The sequence below is a fragment of the Dicentrarchus labrax genome, unplaced genomic scaffold, assembly GCF_905237075.1.
Source record: "Dicentrarchus labrax unplaced genomic scaffold, dlabrax2021, whole genome shotgun sequence".
In the NCBI taxonomy this organism is placed as follows: Eukaryota; Metazoa; Chordata; class Actinopteri; family Moronidae; genus Dicentrarchus; species Dicentrarchus labrax.
The window spans coordinates 10,306,316-10,331,291 of NW_026136702.1; the positions used below are offsets into that span (position 1 = coordinate 10,306,316).

Genomic DNA, 24,976 nt, shown 5'->3' on the forward strand with positions numbered 1-24,976 from the left:
GAGACAGTATAAAGCTGAAAAAAAGCTGCTGTGTTTGATATGAGGCTGGATGACACGCACACATGGAGCATAACTTAAACAAAAGTGTTCCTCTCTCAAACAAACTCACACATACACGCAAGCAGAAGTCCTCTTTGTTTCTCTGGTTTGTGTTGAACTATCGTCTGGTAGCAATTAGTAGTCCAACATCAACACGGCACAGAAAAGAAAGCCCAGCACTTTGCATACTAGCACAAAAATGTGTTTTTTGGCCATGTAGTTTACCACCTGGTGGCTCCAGGTTAAAGTGATCTTATCCTTTGTTTGAATTCCTTGAAAGTACAGACCAAGGAAGCTCATCTTTTCTAAATCTCTCTTTGATTTGAGTCTATTGTATACAGTGTGTATTTTCGGAGTCCAGCCCCCTTCCTCAGAATAGGAAACAAAAAGAGAGAAGAAAAGCAGTCACCACCCTTTCCTCTCCCACAATTCCCTCCAGCCAACATTTATTTAGAAAATTTAAAAAATACTCTGCAACTCTTTCAAATAACACTTCAGCAGCTTTAACACCCTCGTTCGAATGCCTGACTCCATGAAACTAATCTGATGTGACTTGAGTTGCGAAAATGGGTCTCTGGCCAGAGAGAGTGAAGGCATGCAGAGGAGAAGTGGAAACACAACAGGAAAAAGGGGGTCTAATTTGCCCACTCCCTCCCCTTCCTTTCCCTATTTTGGTTGGCTGTCCCCATAACAGAAAGAAAAACAGCAGAGGAATACTGATCGTCCTTCTGCTTCTCTTTTTTCTGTTACATGCAGTCATCTGCCGGAAAAGAACTTTAGACACACTTGAGTGTCAGTGGGTATGTCCAAGGCTGGATCTTCTCAATGACTTTGCCTACATTTGTTGTGTTTCCTCATTTAACCATCGGGAGGGCTGCCTGCGTGTGCTTCTTCTGACACCAAACAAATCAAGACGACTGCTAGAGGACAACCCATAAGATCTTCTGCCTAATACAAAAGCAATCAGGACTCAGCTTAAGTATTAACCCCTCTGCTCTTCTCATCGATCCATATCTCTGACATATTAATGTCTTTTCTCTGCACAAAGGGGTTGCAAGGTTGGGTTTCTGCTTGAGAGCCTTATGGCTCAAAGTCCCTCAGAGTGACGTCCTGCAATTGTCTCTGGAGTGTGGTTGAACAGGACGGATAGAAGGAGCATTTAAGTCAGCCTTGACAGCAGTGAAGCAGAGGGTGAGAGGGCGCCTGGTTGTCCAGTCATCTAAAGGCAACTGAAGCCATCAGTGTGGACCATGAGTGTCGCAGCTCTGGACGAGTACTGTGGGTCCATCTTCTGGGTGAGTTCAACAGCCAGGGTTAATGTAGCCGATGGTAGACACAGTGGGAATGAGGGAATTGGCTTCATTGTGGCCTCAAGCTGATATCAGTTGACAGTTTTTTACACTCTCAAGATGAAGAACTAACTTTAGACATGCACACATGTGATCAATAAGTTACACAATCAATTCAATTAAATGGAAGTAGAGAATTACAGAGGTTGGACACAATAAAACCTACACAGAAATACAAAACATTATCTCTAGTAAGAACAAACTTTTTTGTTATTACAAAATACCACAGGCTCAAAAAAAAATGTGCTGTAAGCTTCTTCACTTCAAGACTTGTTGATCCCCTTGGTATGTGACAATATAAATATGAAGGACATGCTGTAGCTATGAAAGTTATTTCTAAAAACTGAACTAAGAAATGTTTGAAAAGGTATATTGTGTCCAAACAATATTTAGGGCGACGATAACGGAAGGTCTCTATTGTTTTCCTTCGTTTATTATTATTATTATTTTTTAGCGGCTTTGCTCGCATTTTCACCCCCTTAACGATTAAAATATTCGCATTTATTTGGCACATTTGTCAAGCCTCATTTAAATTGGAGATTCTATGCGCACATGCAGGTCAGCCACTAGGAAGGCCACTAGGTGGCGCTATTTGTAGGCAAATCGATGCTAATAACTCCCGCATAGTTTGTCTCACATTCAAAAACCTTATATCCACGCGTTCGGGAACGAGCTGAACCTCCCCATATAGGCCACGCCCACTTCCGCCTAGATTTTTTTCTAGAGCGCAAAATGTCCATAAATGTCTGTCCGGGGAACCTCCACACACTTTGTCCGATGCGCACGAAACTTGCACGTTTCATCTGTGGACCGTCCTGACAACAAAAGTAATTTGAAGAATTTTGATATTATAAAACATAAGGAAGTTATACAATTAGCACTTCCTGTTGATTTTTCGTCAAAAAAGGAAGTGGGGTATTTCTCCACGTTGGTATGTCCGATTTACACCAACCTTGGGTCAATAGTTCCCCATGTCTTCATTATGTATCGTGCACAATTTCAGGTCATCACCACTAGGTGGCGCTCTTAAAATGAAGGAGTTTATATCTCTGCATCGGCAAGTGTGATTAAGATGAAACTGGTATGCCTCCCCATGGCTCCCTGAGGCTCACCTAAAAACAAAAAAAACGCCACTAGGTGGTGCTCTTTGGCATGATAAATCACTGTAATAGTTATGAATATGAAATTCACAGGGTACGTGTAGAGTGGTGCCTGAAGCTCACATACCAAAAATCCTGTTTGTCCTGCTTGTAGCGCCCCCTACAGGATAAAAACATCAGCCCCGGCGCCACGTTCACCGACATGTACGAAACTCAATAGGCATGTAAATGTGCCGGGCGACAAAAAGCCTCTGGACCCATACCTCAAATCCCACAGGAAGTCGGCTATTTTCATTTAAAATTTGCACTTTGGCGGCCATTTGTGGTCATTTGACTCTTGGGCTTGTTTAGAACTAACTGCTCCTAGGGAATTTATCAGATCTGCTTCAAATTGGTCAGTACAGTCACAACATGGTGCTGAATGAACGCATTTCATTTTGTGACTGTACGTTGAAGGGCGCGTCCGTGGCGTGCCCTCAAAGTTGGCCATTTAGAACAAATGTCACTGTGATGTCATTTTTGCATTTCAGGGCTTCTATTTGAATGATGTTCTCCTACAGGTTCTATTGGATCTGCCTCAAAATTGGTCAGTACAGTCAAAACATGGTGCTGAATGAACGCCTTATATTTGGTGACTGTACGTTGAAGGGCGTGTCCGTGCCGTGCCCTCAAAGTTGGCCATTTAGAACAAATGTCACACTGTGATGTCATTTTGGCCTTTCAGGGCTTCTATTTGAATGATTTCCTCTGACACGTTCTAACGGATCTTCTTCAAAATTGGCAGTACAGTCACAACATGGTGCTGAATGAACGCATTTCATTTTGTGACTGTACGTTGAACGGCGTGTCCGTGGCGTGCCCTCAAATTTGGCCATTTTGAAGTCTGTGGTCTTGTATTTGAACAAACAAACTCCTAGAGAATTTATCAGATCGGCTTCAAAACTTGACGGGACTCTGAATAATCTTGCTGATTACAAGTTGTGCTATTTATGACTGTACGTTGAAGGACGTGTCCCAAGTGTCTCGTCAAAGTTGGACATTTTGAATTCTGTGGTCTTTTTTTCAAAGTGATGAAACACCATCACCCCTCCACTCCCACTAGCCACATCTACAAACCATATTTCCAAGGGACTATTGTTCGTGGAGCATAGTGTGAAACCGCTGGAAGTCACTTATTAAAGTGCAAGATAAATAGGGGACTTATCAAATCGTCTTCAAAATTGGACAGTCTTATAAAAACAAAGTGTACATGAAGAATTGAGCTATTTGTGACTGTACCCAAACTGCGTGCCGCTGACCCCCTTGTCGAATTCAGACCATTTTCCATTAAACGGTACTCATAACTTCAGTGTGCAATGTCCAATTTCCAATAAACTTCATATATTCTGTAACAGTCTCGCCCCTGAACGCGTCCTCATAACATCAGCCTACGTACACTGTCCCGCCATGAACTTGTCTACGTGACAAGATTCAGAAAAGTGAAAGCACAGCATACTGGCAACAGGAAGGAAGCGCTGCGTGGCATACGGAGCTGATTTGGAGCAGTTTTACGTGACGTATTCCCGTTGCCGTCCGCGCTTGTTACGACGGCACGTGGCGTGGCCTCGGCGAACCCCGACCGCACGTGACGCGTTTGCGGCGCGCCCCGACGAGCGCCGGGTGCGAGGTCCCGCCCCAACGCTGCTTGCAGCTTTAATTTATATTGATCTTTTAGGGGAAGTCATTTGATATGTTTTCACCTCTGTACACAGTGAGCTCAGTGAACATGTGACTGAACAATAATGACATAACTCAGCATGTCCTACAACTGAAGCACATGTTTATGAGTTGTAACTGTATGATTATAGAAGTACTTGAAATATGAATATTTTGTCCATTATTCAATTATTTTTTGGATGATTTTTTCTCTTCAGTAGAAGAGCAGTTTCTAGAAAAAACCCACAAGGAAAAGCAGAAAGATTTTTCAGACAAAATACTTGACCTAAGATGTGACCTAGGGCTCTGGGAAGATGTGATTTTTTCCCCTTCTTTTGACATTTTATAGACTTAGCTTTTAACTAATCACTTAAAACAAGCAGTCCAGCAACCATAAACACATACACACATCTGACTGTATTCCCAGACCCTACATTTGCTTCTGGAGACTGTGAAATAGATCTTGGCTTCTCCTAATAACAGGTTGCTCATACAGCAGGTGGCAATAACTTCAACTACTTTATCGACACACTAATGAATACTTTCAAAGCACGTCAAAAGCTGGAAACACCACAGTTTCAGGGTCTTTTGTTCAGATAACATATCCTAAGTGTTCTTTCACTTCACATCCTTGTCTGTTTGCATCCATCTCTCCATTGCTCTCTGCTCTCCAGAAGTGCACATTACAAATGCAGCTGCACTTACAGCAGTAAGCAGGGACTTAGGGTTTAATTACATGTGAGTCACTGTTGATTAAATTTCTATTTAGGGAGGTGTGGTGTGTCCCTGTGGTGTAATATAGAGTGAGCTCAAGGGGTACACAGAAGGAAGTGTATTTGGGTTTACCTTTCTCTGAGATTGACTTATTGATTGACCTAGGAGGGCAGCAGCCTTATTTTGTAAATTATGGTTTTATTCTTGTGTGATGTGTGTTTATTATGTGTGTGTGTGTGTGTGTGTGTGTGTGTGTGTGTGTGTGTGTGTGTGTGTGTGTGTGTGTGTGTGTGTGTGTGTGTGTTTGTGTGCACATCAGAATGCCTCGTATTTGAATAGAGAAGATCCAGACCTCCCGGTATGTGTAGAGCAGACGATTCTGGTCTGGATCCCTCTGGGGTTCCTATGGCTCTGTGCCCCGTGGCACCTGGTGTCTCTCTGCAGGAAGACAGTGAATACAAAACACCTGTCCAAGCTCTACCTCTGCAAACAGGTAATGCACACAGCAATAAAAAGAAACAGACACATTGTTCCATTCATAATGTGATGCTGAGAGGGAAGAGGAGGAAACTGATTTTACAGTAACAACAGCAGCAAGTACCCCATGATTAAGAAATCTTGGTCCAAGGGGTACAATTATTAGATTTCCTGTCTTATTTTTTATTTTAAGATCTACAGACAAGTATAACAATACTCTGCTTAGAGTAATAATTTGTGTCTGGTATGTCATTATTATATTCTTTCACAAAAACATTCAATTATGTAGCTCTACTCTTCCACCCTCATTAAAAAAAAAATCCAGAATCTATGAATATGCAAATGTTTTTAGTTTAACTAGACACAAGATGGCTTCTTTACCTACACTGAAGGTTTCTAGTTTCTACATTCCACTTATTGGGGGTTGCATATTGGACCATGCCTCTTAAACTAGTTGAGATGTGACAAAATCTCTGTTCTTTCAGTATCAAACTGCACATTGAAAGTCAAACATCCAGGTGAAGCAACAATAAGCAGAACACACTTTTGAGTGGTTTCAGGCTTTAATGTGATTTATATGCCAGTCTTGTCTGTCTTTCTTCTCTTCAGCTTGTGGTGTCTCTGTTGTTCCTGACGGCCATAGCAGCCCTGGCTGTCACATTAGGAGAGGATTTTGGTCCAAGCAAAGACCCACCTTCAACAGTGAAAAATGCTGGCGTATACTACGCAAACCCTGTCCTGTACGCTGTCACATGGGTAAATATAGCTGGTTTTCCATTTATAATGGTAGCCGTAGCTGGAGGCATTATGTTTTCAGGTTGTTCATCCAGTTCTTGTGCACATGGCATTTCCAGAGCACCTTATGGGAATTTCTTCAAATACTGTACTAATGTCATGAATATGAACTGATGAAATTTATTTTACCCAAAAGGTCAAACGTCAATTTCTTTGTGTCATTATAATGTCCTGTCCTATCTTTTGTCCATTAGTCAACACCATAACCTCCTGTCCTATCTTTTGTCCATTAGTCAACACCATAACCTCCTGTCCTATCTTTTGTCCATTAGTCAACACCATAACCTCCTGTCCTATCTTTTGTTCATTAGTCAACACCCTAACGTCCTATACTATTTTTCATCCATTAGTCAATACCATAATGCAGTGACAAAAAGTAATCAAGTTCAAAGGTCATTGTGACCTCAAAATAAGTTTTTAGCCATACGAATTACTTGGGCAATGCACATCTTGCCTGGGACGACACAGTGAGTAAACGTCTCATCTATTCTGCTGTCATCAGAATCACATGACTGCAAACAACATATTGGAGCACGCTATTGGAGCTAATCCTGATCCCATGAGTGCGTTTCAACTACAGGTTATAGTGAAGCTTTGCATCTAAAAATCCTAAGAGAAAACAAAAGCACCGCATTTTGTATGGCTATACTATAAGAATCCATCTTTACATAGCGATCAAGTACACAGATACGTGATTAGCCAATACACTTAATGATAATCCTTCATTTAACAATTCAAAAAGCTATATTCACTGAAATCATACATTAAAGAGATAATAATGATTCCTTGTAACTTGAAAACATAATAGCGCACTTTTATTTAGTTCCATCAAAGTCACAACATAGCCTATATTATATACAGTTAGTCTGGACAGGTTAGCGGAGGCATACAACTGCGGGGTGGTAATTCTAACCTTTTGGTGCTCAAGGATGAAAGATGACATGTTTATTTATGTTCTGACTTGCCTCCTTTGTTAGATCCTTCTGCTGCTGTGTCAGGAAGGAGTTAGGCGGAGGAAAGGAGCAGTAGACTCCGCCACTCTCTTCGTCTTCTGGTTTCTCCTTGTCCTGTGCGACGTCTTCCCTTTCCAGACCCTCTTACGAGAGGCACTGAAGCTGGTATGAGCTGCGACATTAGAAGTGATACCAGGTGTTACGCTAGAAGAAAAGTGGTATCACTTTAGCACTGATTTAGCAGAATGCAGTTACTTCATATAATGTCCTTCAGCTGTCCATATGTAGTATCAGTCAAACACCATTCACTGTTGTATCTCTGTGTTTCTTAAATATATTCCTTACTCTCATCTTTGATCATCAGGGAGAGATCAGTGATGTCCCTCGGTTCTGCCTTTTCTACATCTCTTTTGGGCTGGAATTGATTGCACTTATTCTCTCTGCTGTGGCTGATATCCCATCGGAAGCCAAGGAGCGTGTAAAAAATGTACCAAAGCAACAATCTTTGTTTTATCTTTGTGTTTTAATGCTGCAAAAATTCATAACACACTGAATCTTCATTCCCTCAGCCTGATGTGAACGTAATCCACCTTTTGGCTTTTATCGCTTTTATCCACAGAATCCTGAGGCAGGTGCAACATTTTTGAGCAGAATCACTTTCAACTGGTTTAACAGGTAAATTAAAAGTTGGTAGCTTTATTAAGTAAGACAGTAAGAATCCCAGCAAACACACACAACTTTCAACTTCTCCTTGTCTCCCTAGCATGGTGCTGAAGGGGTACAAGCGGCCCCTGGTTCAGGAGGACATGTGGGACCTAAACGAAATAGATAGCACTTCATACATCAACCAATGCTTCCAGCATGTCATGCAGTCGGAGTTGGGCGCAGCTCGGGTCCGTTATCAAAACAAGTTGAAGAAGAAACAGAATGAGAACAGAGACAAAGCCCAGGGAGAGGCCTTTCAAAATGGTCTGGGGAAAGGTGTCAGTCAGGATGTGCTGATGATGGTAAAAATATGAATGATTTATAACTAAATTTATAACTATTTATTCTATCTATTTATAGAATCAAGCCATGGAGCTCAAAGGTAATGTCCAAACAATATTTTTCTTTAGGAGGAAAGGGGAAAGAAAGCAGATGAAAAGAAGAAGAAAAAGAAGAAGGAGAAGGACAATGACTATCCAAACTCATGGCTGATTACCACAATTTACAAGACTTTTAGAGGGATTCTGCTTGAATCTGCTTTCTTCAAACTTCTGCAGGACCTGCTGGCTTTTGCCAGTCCTCAACTCCTAAAGTGAGTCAAGTCTGAAACACACAAAAACTTTTCACTGGCACCAAGATGTTGTGATTTAATGCAGTTGTCTTGTAAGCAGCACATTTTTCATGTAGATTAATGTGTTAATATTTTTTATTGCTTGTGATTTTAAATAGTTTAATTAAATTATCTTATTGCTATTTCATTGATAAACAGACAGAACACAAACCCTGAAATTCCTAAGTCACTCTGCATCACTGTCAACAAAGCATTTTTTACTGCTGTTTGCACCTTCACTCTGTCAGGATTCACTACAATCATTAACTCAGGGTCAAATAACTCACAGCAGCAGATTGCTTTCATTTTCCAACTTGTAGTCTTCAGCTTTTATCAGTGCACATTATGTGACATTCATTTGAGGAAAATTTTGAGCGAGAAAAATGCTTTATACATCTATTTTTACATTTGCCGTAGTGCTCCCCAAGATCTGTAAACAGACTTTGACTGCATTTCCCTTTAAAGCTGTAAACATAACATTCAATGGCCTTGTGAATATTCTAACCATTATAGTTTAACTATTCACTACTCACTGGTTAGTTCAAACATCAACTGATAACACCAGGGTCTGACAGGTTAGGGATAAAGGTGAGAAAGAAGAAAAATAATGAGGGAAAGGAGAATAATTGCATTACTGAAAAATATATCCAATTAGATGCTGGAAATAGCAGCAAATGTTGATCCACATTAACTAATTTTTTTCTTTTCCAAGACTGATGATCTCCTTCACTCAGGACAAATCCAGGTACACCTGGGAAGGGTATCTGTATGCAGTACTGCTGCTGGTGGTAGCCGTTCTGCAGTCTCTGTTCCTGCAGCAGTACTTCCAGCGCTGCTTTGTGCTGGGGATGAAGGTTCGCACTGCCATCATGGCTAGCGTGTACAAAAAGGTAAAAACACGAGTGACATCACAATGACATTTACTTTTAACAAATGACTGTTCCCATTCACATCATAAGAAATAAATTAGTGCTCAGATTTTGACCACATAATTGTCACCAAAAAAAGGAACATTGTCACCTTGCCTTTGTGGGCTTCATGCCTCAGTCGCTTTTGTATCTTACAAGATAAATTTGCTCTTTCCTGTGCTATTCAATATCTCATATGTTTGGATAGAGTGGTAACTGTAGCTGTGCCTCCACAGGCCCCTTCTGCTGTGTTCAGCAAGAGCATGTTTTCCAAAGATTTGTTTTTTGTTGTCTCTGTATCATTAAATCCATCCATTAAATTGGCCTCTTACTTCCTTCCCATTTCCCTCTCTCCCTACAATCCCTTCTTCATCCCTTTTCCAAGGCATTGGTGGTGTCCAATGAAGCTCGTAAAGAGTCAACGGTTGGAGAAACGGTGAACCTGATGTCAGCAGACGCCCAGCGTTTCAACGATGTGACAAACTTCATCCACCTGCTGTGGTCCTGCCCTCTGCAGATCACCCTGTCCATTGTTTTCCTGTGGCTGGAGTTAGGACCATCTGTGTTGGCGGGACTGGCAGTCATGGTGCTAATGGTGCCGATCAATGGATTTCTAGCCACCAAGGCCAGAAATATCCAGGTCAGCAGAAATACACAGTACAGTTGTTACACCTTTGAAAATGTAGAGCACTGGTGCACTCAGAAGCTCACCTGGTAGTGGCCCGAGTATGATTACAACCTTTGCTGCATGTCATTCCCCTCTCTTTCTCTCTCCCAACTTTTAAGCTGTCACTATCCAAAAATAAAAGCCCCACCAAGTACACCAAAAAAGAGTCCCTTAATTTTACTTTTAAATCTTAATTGCACCGTGAGTAATCTTCTTTATTCCACTGGCTGAAATGTTCCACTCCACTTGAAAAAACAGCAGAGGGAGTGAAGCTTTTTCAGCTTCTTTTTTCCCTTTTTATTTACCTGATTATTTAAATAATACAGAAAATTACTGAAACCATATAAACACTAGATACTAATTACATCCCCCTCTGCAAACATAAAGTGCAAGCAGACAGAAGCATAGAGACAATAGTATTTTTCTAAGAACAGCAACACATACAAAAATAATGAAGCATGCATCATTAGGGAATGGTTTTATAACATCTTGTGCTGCTTAGTTATATATACCTAGTTGTATTAGATAACAAAAATTATAGAAAATACAAAACAAATGTTTTGTACTGTACATACATTTATAAGCTCATATCAAATGTTTCTTGTTATTTTCTTGTTATTAGCTCATATCAAATGTTTCTTGTTATTTGTTTCATTATCTGTTGAACATGAACAGTGAGCTGCATGTCCCAAATTATTTACATGATTTTTTCGGGTTTCAGATAGAGAATATGAAGTTCAAAGACAAGAGACTGAAAATCATGAATGAAATACTCAATGGCATTAAGGTGAGTTCCCTTATTCAGTTATTTCAACAATCACCGATAATAAGTGTAATGTCACCACCTCTGCTCTTTCTTTTGTGTATAAATAGTTTGGTGGATTGGTTGAAATGGGGGACTCCGTGTGAGGCCTTCCTCAGATGAAAGGCTTTTATTTCTCAGGAAAAAGCTGAAATGTTAGTCATAGTGCTTTCTATTATACTGTATCCACCACCTGTGGTTTATCACATAAGGTATGAATGCTATCCCTATGTTCCCCCACCCTTCCCTTTCCTTGTCCTCCACAATGTGCCCCCCTCTTGTCTCCCTCTTCATCTCTCGCCTCCTATCAGATTCTGAAGCTGTATGCATGGGAGCCATCCTTCCAAACACAGGTAGAAGACATTAGGGGGCAGGAACTAAAGGTCATGAGGAAATTTGCCTACCTGACGTCTGTCTCGACCTTCATCTTCAGCTGTGCTCCTGCTCTGGTGAGTCCTGTGAAGGAGTCTCACAAAATAGACAGAGAAGAGAAGCAGGACTGGTCTTTTTTTTATTTTCCTCACGTTGTCTTTTTTCCGCAGGTTTCTCTTGCAACATTTGCAGTGTTTGTAGGGGTGAGCTCAGACAATGTGTTGACTGCTGAGAAAGCTTTCACTTCCATCTCTCTTTTCAACATCCTCCGATTTCCCCTGGCCATGCTGCCCATGCTCATTGCTGCCATGGTGCAAGTAAGGGAACAACAGAACACGGCACTTAAACACATATCAAACCTGTGCTAAAATCCCATTAACCTTTTCTTTGACACTTCAGACGACAGTGTCTAGGAAGCGCTTGGAGAAGTTTCTGGGAGGTGAAGACCTGGACAGTGACATTGTGCGCCATGACCCCAGTTTCAGTACGTTCACCATCAGCATTTAATTGTGTTTACCAGTTGTTGGTACACATACTGTGAATCAGTCTCTGTATATCTGTTCTTACTTCTCTGTGCATCTGTTCTCTTCTGTTAGACACTGCTGTTAGCATAAGTGACGGCTCATTCGCTTGGGAAAAAGAAGCTGATCCTCTGCTGAAAAAGTATGTTTATTGAGTCAAAACCAAAACTACACATTTGGATGTTGTGTCGTATGACTGCAAAACATTATATTTGTCCCTACTGCACTTTAAAATATTGAACATATTTATTCTGTGTGAGTTTTCTAGTGTGTCCTTGGATATTAAGCCAGGCCGTTTGGTAGCAGTAGTGGGAGCTGTGGGCTCAGGAAAGTCTTCTCTTATGTCAGCCCTCCTTGGAGAGATGCACAGCACCAAAGGCTTTATCAACATTCAGGTGACACCTTATTTCTGACTTTATGTCTGTCTAACACTAATGGTGTGTTCAGCCAAGGACATATCGTGTGCACAACATTCTGTTGAACACTGAATGACTGAATGACTTAGCGCAAAAGTGATTCAAGAGTCCCCTCTCTTTTTATTTAAAGGCAGAATCTTCAGCAGGTTTAAAATACAAAATAACTTTAAACAGCAGTAGTTATAGTCATACAGGATTAAAATGCAATGAAGCCTTTGAACAACACATTATGTAATACCACTGCAGATTATTACCATGTAAAAATCCAACAAAACATAATACATTTTCACTTCACTACATTATAACACCCTCATTTTGTTACAATCTATGTATTACATATTGTGTCCATGCTCTGTATTACAAAATGTGGGCGTTTTTTTCGAGTTATTACATAATGTGTGTTTCCTTTGTGGTCCTTCAACATAAAACAAACCACACAACAAAAAAATAAATCAAAGACAAAACATGTATACAATGACAGAGTGGCACAATCTACATGTTTCAGGCTCGTATCATAATGGGTTTGCTCTTTTTCCTGTCCAGGGTTCCCTTGCATTTGTTCCGCAACAAGCCTGGATCCAAAATGCCACTGTGAGGGATAATATCCTGTTTGGCTCTCCCCATAAAGAAAGGAGGTTCCAGGAGGTGATACAGGCCTGTGCCCTGGCCCCTGACCTGAAGCTGCTGCCTGGGGGTGACCTCACTGAGATTGGAGAGAAAGTAAGACTTAAAGATTTGCCCACCCAAGGATTTGAATATGATAGTCATTGGAGTACATCTCATCCTGTGTAAACACATCTCGATGTTCAGTGAGAACACAAGCACAGTCATAACTGAACATTTGTCTCAGATGACCCCAAAGCACACAAAATAAAACTTAAATGAAAATACTGATGAGTTATTAATGTATTTTAAAATATGAATATATGTGAAATCATTATGGTTTTGATTAGTGATCAAATCATCCTTCACTACCACTGCTTTTGCTTTCTTTAGCCCATTCACTCTAAATCAGGTTTACTTCACATTAAATTTTTTTTTCCTATTGTCATGAATTCCATTCTTTTTTTTCAATTATAAAACCAACTTTTAGATGAAAAACATCATGTCTGGTTTTTTTTCTTCTCAAGGTTGTGTTATTGTTTAATAGCCATGGTGTTGTGCAAAGATTCAGCCCCTGAGAAGTGCTGTCCAAAAGTGAAACCACAGAGAGAAATAACAAGAAAACACAGATGAACATAGATGTTCTTGGATTTATGAGAAGCTCAGTATGCTCCTTCAGACCCAATATTAACTTGTGCTGTTTCTTTCCTCGCCTCTCCTCTGTCCTCAGGGCATCAACCTCTCAGGGGGTCAGAAGCAACGTGTGAGCTTGGCCCGGGCAGCTTACAGTCAGGCTGATATTTATCTCTTAGATGACCCCTTGTCTGCTGTGGACTCTCACGTAGGAAAGCATCTCTTTGAGAAAGTGATTGGACCCAATGGAATACTCAAAAACAAGGTTTGTGTTGAGCCTACATTCGTACATTAATCAGTGTTCGATGTTTCAGTTCAGAATAACTACTATCTGAACTACTATTCACAGTAACATGTTCAATGTTGGTAGCATTAGTAGCAGGCAGTTCAGGATATGATTCTTTTTTTAAACCACAGGTGTATTTACAGTAATTCCATATTTATCCTGGTATATAAGCAGCGCAGTATATGATTACATTTTTTACTGCCTAAAAAAGATTACGATTTTACAGCTGTGTCCCACTGTATCTTTGTCTTTACAGACTCGTATCTTGGTGACTCACGGAGTAAGCTTCCTGCCATACGTAGATGAAATAGTGGTCTTGGTGGATGGTGTGGTTTCTGAAGTTGGATCCTACAGCAGCCTTCGTGCCAGCAAAGGAGCCTTTTCTGAGTTTCTAGACACTTATGCCAAAGAGCAAAGTAATCAGGCCGATTTACAGTCTGGTAATTACCTTTTTCCTCAATGCATTATGGATGGAAGATGTACAAAATACTGCACTTTTACTGTGGGTGACATTTGCATATGCGATTATAAACTATATAAAGCGTGCTCCAGTGACATTTCTTCATATTTGTATCAATACTTTAAATTGAAATGATTCACTCAAAAGAGCACAGTCAATCTTGTGAAATGTAGGGGAGACCGGGGCTTGTTGTCACACGGGTAAGTTGTCACATTGCAATTATCTTCTCCACCAAGGGGCGCAACTAAAAAGTGAAATACTAGTTTTCTTCCTTTACATGGTCAGGTGTCATGTCCTGTCTGAGAAGAGGATAGCACATTGTGAGCTGAGATGAGCACCAAGTAACCATTTTGCACAACCCAAAGTAAAAGATATCAACCTTATATATAAATAAGCTTCATTCAGATAAAAATCCTTACAGTGATATATGTGGACTTGTTAGAGTAGAGATTAAGGCATCCTGTCATACCTCAGTCAGTGTTCTGTTTTAAGCTAAGTTTAAGCTAGAGCTAGTGTTAGCAAACATGGTAGTTTGGGGCAACATGTCTCAGTCATTTTGGGGTTAGTTGTCACACCCATATTTTGATGAAAATGCACTGCATATATTGACTTGCAATTTTTTAACACTATTATTATAGTGCATTATTATATAATGAACTAAATACTAATGAACCAATGCTTTCTTTTTTTGTAATTCAATTCAATCTGGAATTTTGAGCTTAAGAAAGGTAAAACAGGCATTTGAGTCTGAGAGCCACAGCCTACGCCTCAGCAGTTCCTAAGGACTTTAATCGAGTGCATGTTGCATAATATTTTATGTTAACGTTTGTTCAATGGCTTTTTCAAGCTCAATGATAAACATTTTCTGTGCCTGACTTCAATGTTCACTTTCAAGTAAAAAAGAACAACAACAATAATTTTGTCCTTGTTTTATTAGTTGCAAAATCCAGCGAGACATCTTACCCCATATAGTAAGACAACTAACCCGATGGTGGGGCAACATGTCACATGTTCACACTTTCTATTTGAATACAAAATATATACCTGAGACTTTGGTCTTTCCTCTGGTACACATTTTTTTTTTTATATGACGTATTGATTCCAAGAAATATATAAGAGTGTAAAAAGTGTGACAACAAGCCCCGGTCTCCCCTACTATTTCTACAGTTTTGTAATGTAACACGTATGATCTGTAACCATATTTATTCAGATCGCTCAGATCGTTGCCAGGACACTGCAGATGTAGAGCTCATCCCTGAAAGAGAGGACACTCAACCTGACTCTCCTTTGGAGGACACGGTTTCTGTTACACTCAAGAGGGAAAACAGCATCCGCCGCAGCCAGCGCATGGGCAGGTTAGAGCACACTGAAGTGGTGGCAACAACATAAAAAAAAACAGCTCATGTCCAAAATACTGCCTCATAGTATCTCTTTTTTTTATGCACAGCATACAAGAACAATGTTTTATTTTCCACCACCAATATCGTTTCATCCTGTTTTTGTTTATTTTGTCTATTCTGTGCTTTTTTCTAGTGTCAGACTAAGAAAAAATAGTTCCATAAAAAAATCAGAAGATGCTGATGAATCAAAGCAAGGTCAGAAGCTAATAGAGAAGGAAACTATGGAAACAGGACAGGTAATCTCCATTTTTTGTCTACCAAAATATTTTTTCCACAATGACACATAATAAGAAAATCTGAAGTTTTTCCTGAGCCATTTTTCTTTCTTCTATCCAGGTGAAGTTCTCAGTGTACCTCCAGTACTTGCGTGCCATGGGCTGGGGATATACTGTTATGGTCTTCGTGGTTTACTTCATCCAGAACATTGCTTTCATCGGTCAGAACCTGTGGCTAAGTGACTGGACCAATGATGCAGTGGATTACTACAACATGACATACCCTAACTGGAAGAGGGACACCAGGGTGGGAGTGTTTGGTGCTCTGGGAGTTGCTCAAGGTATGGAGCCCCTTAAGTCCTGTAAGGGGATATTTTCAATATTGTGCAAACAAGTTATTATCTTGTATCAGTGACCGTTCTTTCATCTCTCCTTTTATTTTCTGTCTTCTCTTTAGATAATAAAAGCATCAAATATGTAAAATTACTTTTAAATACCAGTCATAGTATCAATTATTCTATATTTTTACACTATGACTTTTCATTTATTAACCTGTAATATTGCTATGAGATGATCATATACTGTAAAATAACCTTGTTACTTATCACTACAATTATCCGATAGTCATCATTATCTGTTAAAATCATTCATATATTATGGGATTGTGGTAATAGTATAACGCTAAGGGGATTTCACAGTATATAATTGTCTACAGGTGTGTTAATGAAAAATCACAGTGTAAAACTATAAATGATCTATGAAGAAAAGTGGATGCTATGACCAATATTTGCTTTTAACGTCTAAAGAGAAGACTAAGGAAGATGAAACAAAGGTCACTGAAGATGATATTTGAGGTCATTACTTTTTGTATGTTGCAAATATTTACAAATTCATGTAAGTTAGCTTCAAAGCTGAAGTGACAGTAGACAGACGACAGCAGTACTCAGTTAGTCGCAGTCTGAAACTTCACCACTAGATGCCACTAAATACTACACAATGGTCCTTTAAACCTGGACAGAGCCAGGCCAACTGTTTCCCCCTGCTTCTAGTCTTTATGCTAAACTATGCTAGTTGTCTCTTGATTATCACACCTACATTGAGAGTGGTATCAGTTCCTAATTTAAAGTGTGTTTCTCAAAATGTCAACCCTTCTTTTCATCTAGTTGCTTTGAAAGATAAAAGCATTTGCTTAGGATCCTTTTTGACATCTAATGCTTTCATGCTAATGCTTGTTGTTTTTGTTTTTTGCACTTAACAGTCATTTTCATACCATTTGAATCTAATTTTCATCAGAGACAGAATTAATTGTCAGGATGTTTAAAAAAAAAGCAGAACTCTTTTTCGTCGAAGTGCAGAGGAGTTTATATAAAGCTAAACAGGACAAAATAAGAATGGATGATTGCACTAAACCACAGGGAAATGAGGAAGTGCGGCTGTCAGTTACTACTTGTGTCGTTTTCCTCCAAGATTGTAGGTTCATGTTGAAGTCATGATTGAATCGTCCCTGCCGACAGGCATAATAATGAAATATTGCCACAGCTCTGTTTTATTGTAACTGGAGAGACAAACCTGCTGTTTCAATTTCAGGACAGATAGACTAGTGCGACTTTGTCTACAGCGGACCAAATATTTTTTTCTTTTCTGTCAGGGGTGTTGAGGGGAGTTGATTTATATGTGCTCTCTTTATTTCATGAATACAGAATGTACTCTACATACAACAGGCTGATGTTTGAGTCGAATGTGGATTGGTTTTTGCTCCTGTATTTAGATTTGAGATGTGGTTTTGTTTCATCCATCCTCTTGTCAGTTGAGGGAATGAAAATATGAACCACTGAAGGTCACAGAACCATAACTGGCAAACTGTCTTTTCTTGGCTGTAGTGTAAAGTGACCTTCAATGAAATTACTTTTCTGACAACAGAATGAAACTTGGTTCAACATCTTTATTGGGGTACCAAAAGACATTCTGATAACTACAGAGAGTTGGCCTTTTCATTGCAATGATAACAATAGAGCATTACAATGTGGAAGTACACAAGCAATGTTTGCTTTCTTTTTACTGCTGCATTCTATTGAAGTGTTGTTGGTGCATTGTCTACTTAAAGTATTTCTAGTTGTAGTATAACGGTCTTCTTTCTTAAAAGTAAAGTTTATAAGCAAACATTGGTCCCCCACTCCTAAAATGTTTGATGATATATTTTGGAACCTGCCACACTAGAATTGTCTGTCATACTTGAAGTCCTCTCCAAATAGCTGCTCAAGTTTATTCAGCAGGTTGCTCTTGACATCAGTGTTAAGTACCTCTTTTGGAAATTGGTGATGAAACCACAATTGCTTATCAGCCACAGAAGCATGAATGACACACCAGATAAGATGTAGTGTTTTCAAAATGTTGCCTGAACTAATGTTGTGCTCCATTTTAACAACTGTAACTGATTAGCAGACAGGTCATTAGTAGAGAGAGATTAGAGTAAAGAGCACTTGAGGCTTAATTGTGGGGGCTTGTGTTCTAATGAGGAACAACACTATTACATTAATGTAATAGAGGCACATATTTTAGCACTTTCCTGACTATTATTAGAATGCACCATGGTAATGTTTTTAATATGGTAAAATGTTGTTTTACATACTGTATTGTGAGGTCCAGTAAGTATGCTGACAGGGATTTTTGGCCTGATTCTTCACATTTGTCCCATATTTACAACACAAGCACAATTGTGGCTTTTAGGATTAGTGAACCTACCTAACCTAAGCTTGTCTCCATTTAACTTTAACATGACGTTCGGAGCTTGAATATATGCAGATGAAAGTAGCAACTACTCATACATTTTTATATATGAGTAGAAAAAACTGCAAGTTTAGTTCTTCACGAACCTCCTTCATGCTTTGGTGCAACATGGCTTTCACTGTGTGAAGGTATAATTCTATATTTTTGAAACTTTCTCCTTTTATTGGCAGGCCTGTTTGTATTCCTCGGTACCCTGCTAATGGCCAATGCTTCGGTCAATGCATCTCGTATCCTGCATTCGAGGCTGCTTGACAACATTCTGCGAGTTCCCATGGTGTTCTTTGACACCACACCCATTGGAAGGGTGGTCAACCGCTTTGCAAAGGTAGGATTTATCATCATCATATTTGTTCATAATGTTTACCATTGTCCTCTTACTCTTTTTCTGTCTTTTGTTGTTGCTTTCTGGTTTTGATACATATATATTCTTGTCTGCATAAAGTCATCTCAGTTGGATGCCAGGATATATTAGAACGATCTGCTGGACTGTGGAGAGCAATTTCATTACTCAGTTAAAATGAATAATTCTTCCTGCAAAATGTATTATATACAGGGGCATTCAAATTTTGAAGCCCTTTAAGCTTAATGTGATATCTCCATGTGATGCCCCCTCAGGTGTACTCAAATATGTTTTTGACCACCAGCAATCACAGAATTTCCACAGGTGTCAATGTAATGTAGAGGGATTCATTGAGATTGGATTATTCTGCACTGTAATAAGTTACCATTGAGACCAACTTTTCTCTTAACTGGTTCTAAAGGACATTTTCACAGTGGATGAGGCCATTCCACAGTCCTTCCGCTCCTGGCTCCTGTGTCTGCTAGGTGTTCTGGGGACACTGTTTGTCATCTGTCTGGCCACTCCTTTCTTCACCATAATCATCATTCCTTTAGCCCTGGTCTACTACTTTGTACAGGTAGGCTGACAAAAACAGCACCAGAAAAACATGCCTAGGGAAGAGAAAAGAAAATATGTAGCCTATTTTTTGAAAACTAACAGAAATGAATGACAATTTATAAGAGAGAAGGGTGTTCCTATTGTAAAGACAATCCAATTAAACCTTCCACTGTTTTCTGTTAATTTCTCTTGCCTTCTCTCTACACCTAGCGCTTCTATGTGGCGACTTCAAGACAGCTGCGACGGCTGGACTCAGTGTCTCGCTCTCCCATTTACTCACACTTTAGTGAGACTGTGTCGGGTCTGTCAGTGATAAGAGCCTACGGCCATCAAGACAGGTTTCTTAAGCACAATGAAATCACTATTGATGGAAACCTGAAGAGCGTCTACCCGTGGATAGTGTCAAACAGGTCAGATATTTAACTCCAAGTGCACCTTCAAACACAAAGCATCAACAAATCCAAACACATTATTTCTTTAATGGGATTTTCAGTGTGTGTTTGTTCACTTTGCAGATGGCTGGCCATCCGTCTAGAGTTCCTTGGAAACCTGGTGGTGTTTTTTGCTGCTCTGTTTGCAGTCATTTCTAGAGATTCTTTGGACAGTGGCCTGGTTGGCTTGTCTATATCCTACGCCCTGAATGTCAGTGACTCTCACACTAATCACACACACTGCAGATAATGTTAATGGCAATAATGATTACAGTTTTAATGATTCTGTGGTGATTGATTAGCTGTAATAACCTCTCCTTTTGGGGCTTTGCAGGTAACCCAGACACTAAACTGGCTGGTGAGGATGACCTCAGAGCTGGAGACCAATATTGTAGCCGTGGAGAGAGTGAGTGAATACAGCGAGCTTGAGAACGAGGTATGTTGAATGTAGTGCTTTTCTTTATATTCACAAACCACTCTTGGAACATAACTTCATTTGCACTAGTTACCAAAGACCAGACCACTGTTTCAAATTCCCACCATTTTCTCAGACATATTTTGTAATAGGTTACTTTGACAACTGCTCCACTGTTTCTCATCTACGCTACACATCTTTGTTGCTACAGGCTAAATGGGTAACTGAAACTCGACCTACAGAGAAGTGGCCTGAGGAAGGAAGGCTACAGTTTGACAACTACAAGGTCCGTTACAGACCAGGATTAGAGCTGGTGCTGCATGGAGTCACCTGTAACATCAGCAGCACTGAGAAGGTCTGTGTGTTTGTGTCTGTATACCTGTCAATGTGTGTATAACAAGCCTGTAGGATTCTTCAAAGTGTGAATCTTAATTGGACTTCTGAATAGATAAAACCCCTATATCAATATTATTGTGCCAGTATGCAGCTAAAAATATCAAATATGTCTTTAAAACAATAATATAAACCAAACAATTATGTTTAGTTATGTAGTTGCTGTTTATATTTTACAGTCACTTGTCACATGTGCATACTGTAAATAACTAGTAACTTCCGATCAACACAACCTATCAAATCAACGTGTTTGAAACAGGTTTGACATCTTGAGAATTAGATATAAAAGGATTCGAAACAGTGGCAAATGTGTGACTTTGAAGTCAGTTTCAGCTAATAAAAAAGGGCAGATTTAATTGTGGCTTCTTTAAACTGGTGAAACCAACAATTTAAAAGAAAATCAGACTTTCTTTTTAGTGCCCTCTCATTTTGTGCCTTTCATCTTCGCATGTCAATATGTTGGATTTAGTCTAGTCTGGTCTCAGTTGCTGTTCTTTGCAGAATGCTTGACTGAAGTGACCTGTTTATTTTCCCCTGGATTTTCTGTTGATGAATCTTGAATCTCTCATCAGTCAGGGTTTTACTACAATATGTGTATATATGTGTGTATGTACACTCCAGTACACGGTTACAAGGCATACACAGATAGCAACAATGGAATTGCCTGCGACAAAGCAAAGATGACTATAAGCTTTATAAAATAGTAATCCCTCAGATGTTTTTTCCTCTTGTACCTTTGATCTTTCAATCTCTGGCTTGTCTTGGACTGATGGACATACTTGATAAGAGAGTCTGCAAGCTACAGTTAGTCACACTCCAAAAAAAATGCTGTTGCTCCAACACTAAATGAATCTCATTTCAAAACACTGAATTGTGTTTTGACAGCTGGTTTAACAGCTTTCACAAACTTAGTCAAGGCTGGCTCAAATGATTGTGGTATTTTATTTTATTTATTTATTTAATCCACACTTTGTTTTTACATCCAGAAACAGAATGTCAGTGATTGTAGGTTATAAAACAAAGATTAAAAGATGTGTCAGTCATTTACTCTGCTGCTGTCTCTCACTGCATCCAGATTGGTATAGTGGGCCGCACAGGAGCTGGGAAATCAAGTCTTACAAACTGCCTGTTTAGAATTATTGAAGCTGCCGAAGGCCGAATCCTCATTGATGATATAGATATTTCCACAATAGGCCTGCACGACCTCAGGAACAGGCTCACGATCATACCACAGGTATGCACATAAACATAAACACTCTAACCTCACAGCATTCAGATTAAAATGGTACACTGACCTATCCAACCCTGTGGATGCAGGATCCAGTGTTGTTTTCGGGGTCCTTGAGGATGAACCTGGATCCATTTGACAGATTCAGTGATGAGGACATCTGGAGAGTATTGGAGCTCTCCCATCTGAAGGACTATGTAGCGGGACTGCAGGAAGGATTACAACATGAAGTCGCAGAAGGGGGAGAGAATCTAAGGTGGGCCATTAAAATAAATCTTACACATTACAAAAGAATAAATATACAGTAAATCAGAATTTCTGAAAACTATTTTTTGTTCTGAGTGCGGACCAATTTACCTGCAGCTGTAAATTTTGATTTGAAACCTGCAAACATCTAATAATTTGTAAACCTCAACAATTCCTGCTAAATACATTGTAAATATCTTCTCTAATAGACTCATTAGTTCTGTAGTTAACTGTTGCCCCTTATGACTTATGTGAATCATTTTAAATTAAATCAAATCTGATTGGCCAAGTGCACCTAAGCATATGCATCGAGACAAATTAAAAACAATAATTAGTACATGCCAGTGGGGTTATCTCCACCAATCTTAGATAATAATAAGTCATTAAACTTGTGGTGTTATACAGTCGAAGTGTCATCCACACAGCACAGGTGTTTTCGCCAACAGGTCCTCAAATATCCTCTGTCAGTACAAAACACTTCAGTATATTTAAAGAAATGACTAATCCATTTCCATTTTGAATATTTTTGTATGCTCCAAAAACCCTCTTTTGAGCATGTCCCTCTCTTCCCAGTGTTGGACAGAGGCAGCTGCTGTGTCTGGCCCGAGCACTGCTGAGGAAGTCTCGTATCTTAATCCTTGATGAGGCCACAGCAGCTGTTGACCTGGAAACAGACGACCTGATTCAAAATACCATCCGTAAAGAGTTTTCCCACTGCACTGTCCTCACCATTGCTCACCGCCTGCACAGCATTATGGACAGCTCCAGGTGAGTTAGTGTCCCTTTAAATCTCCAGGTGTCACTCATTTCACTCCTGTCAATAGCCAATTATTTTTATTTCTCCACCCCACTAATTATTTATGCAGTTGTCACATGTGGTAATTACTCCAAGTTTTAATTTATTTCTTCCCACGGTACAAAAAATAACAAATATTTTAGAGCAAACAAACTGAAAACACCATGTTATCTCTCCTTTGCTCTCACTAAACTCATCGAGTTTCATGGGCAAGCTGCTTCAACTGTTAGAGTGCATCCTCTGTTGTAACAAAAGATTGAGGGCCACAGCTGCGACGCCCAAGTCAGCCTCTACATGCACATCTGTACAGACAGTCAGACATGAAAAGATCTGCAAGACTTCAAAGTCTCCATTCTGCCGGATGTGCAAGCACCACCATAGACTAGGAGTGGTGGTGGCAGGTGGTGGAGGATGTATAAATGTATTCATTATGTCCTGTATCTACCATTTAGAGCTTTGTACTCTCCTTCATGCCACCTGGAAATGAATAATAAAAATTTCCTTTTTTAGCAAGCTACTTAAATTTATGTTGCGTCATAAATGGGAATTATGGATGCATGATAATCGGAGCCGATTCATACATCAGCAGATAATGGGACATTTATGTTATTATGTATTATTTTAATCATTCAATTGTAGCCAATAAATGATCAGTTGATAATAATAATAATTTATGCGGAATTCTTCTGCAAAACATTTGGTTTTATGTTCTATGAAAGCCAAGGTATGTTTGTACAATAGGGATATCAGTTAGATCTGGATAGTTCAGAACTGTGAAAGATAAATCATCCATCTTTGCTCACTACATCTTATTACCCCTAGGTGTGCATACTATACAGACTGTGAACTTATTTTTAAAATATAAAAATGAGAAATGATCGGTTATCTAATAGCTAATTAATTATCGGTTATCGTACAGGCTGGAAAAAAAACTGTGCAACTCTAGTGAGAATAAGAAATAAGATTATAAAAATGAATAAAAGGTCGGACAGGTTGCACCTATTTTGACAATTCCATAAAATTATTTTGAAATCCATCTGTTTTTCCATTAAAGCATCCATCCATCAATCATTCCTCTGCAACTGCGTATTCACACTTCATGACACTTGAGCAGGAAGTTCATCTTTGTCAGATTCTCCTGTGCTTGACAGTAATGATGTTGACACTGCTCAGCGGGTAACTATTTTTGCCTGTGTTCCTCCTCTACAGGGTAATGGTACTTGATGCTGGTAAAATAGTGGAATTTGATTCTCCGAGCAACCTGCTTGAAAAACAAGGCCATTTCTATGCCATGGCGAAGGATGCTGGAATAACGCGAGAAGACGTCACAGCTCTCTGATTTTGCACTTGTACTTTTGATTTAATTCCATAAATTCATTTTTGTTGGTGATTTAAAAAGCTGGATTGTGCTTTGATATAAAGACATAATGCAATATTTTTATTTATAGGAAACAATATAAAGAAATCATATTCTGTATGTAAATAATTTTTCTATCTGAACAATAAATGTTATTTCTCAAATCCTGCCTAATTGTTTTTAAAAGAAAATAACCTCCATTGTTTAGATTTTACACCCTTGCCATATTGAACACATGTTGGAGAGTTATATGAGAAGATTAATATTACTCTCATGTCTGTAGTAAATATGAAGCATAAATGCTGAAAACAAAGGTGTCCAAAGGTTACAACAAATTCATTATTTCTTGGGGTGGTAGTTACTTATGGACTCTCTGCTAATTTTGGCTCATAAATGTGTGTTTCTCCACGGCAGCAGTGCACTTCTAATTCCCTTACTTATCTATGTAAGATCAGGTGCATGCTTACACTGTTTAACGTCTGCATGAAATATCCAGAATCATTGTCTCTGCAGAAACAATGTTGATGGTTGAACAGGTCACTGTTTCCCTCAGTAATTTCATTGCTAATTTACATTTTCTACACACGGTCAGACTGCCCGTGCATTTTAAAGCAGCTGCATTTCCTCCTTAAGCTACTATTACTGTACTGAACATTTTATTTGGATGAGTGTGTGTGGGGAGAGAGGGAGATGGAGGAGGCAACG

At 39.4% G+C, this 24,976-nt stretch overlaps 1 protein-coding gene across 1 annotated transcript; it reads left to right on the forward strand.

Annotated features, from left to right (window-relative positions):
* The first annotated feature begins 738 nt into the window (after nt 1-738).
* On the forward strand, nt 739-24,435 carry abcc2 (ATP-binding cassette, sub-family C (CFTR/MRP), member 2). The gene is made up of 32 exons (XM_051421284.1): nt 739-1,334; nt 5,217-5,390; nt 5,984-6,130; nt 7,147-7,287; nt 7,487-7,609; nt 7,742-7,797; nt 7,886-8,129; nt 8,238-8,419; nt 9,150-9,327; nt 9,731-9,985; nt 10,734-10,799; nt 11,126-11,263; nt 11,357-11,503; nt 11,586-11,670; nt 11,783-11,849; nt 11,976-12,102; nt 12,667-12,843; nt 13,457-13,624; nt 13,902-14,085; nt 15,316-15,460; nt 15,639-15,741; nt 15,842-16,061; nt 18,678-18,832; nt 19,269-19,424; nt 19,616-19,815; nt 19,921-20,047; nt 20,171-20,272; nt 20,463-20,606; nt 21,720-21,878; nt 21,962-22,128; nt 22,692-22,886; nt 24,124-24,435. Exons 1-32 carry the CDS (start codon nt 1,290-1,292, stop codon nt 24,251-24,253), a joined length of 4,707 nt encoding a protein of 1,568 aa, XP_051277244.1. The 5' UTR covers nt 739-1,289; the 3' UTR covers nt 24,254-24,435.
* The last annotated feature ends 541 nt before the right edge of the window (nt 24,436-24,976 follow it).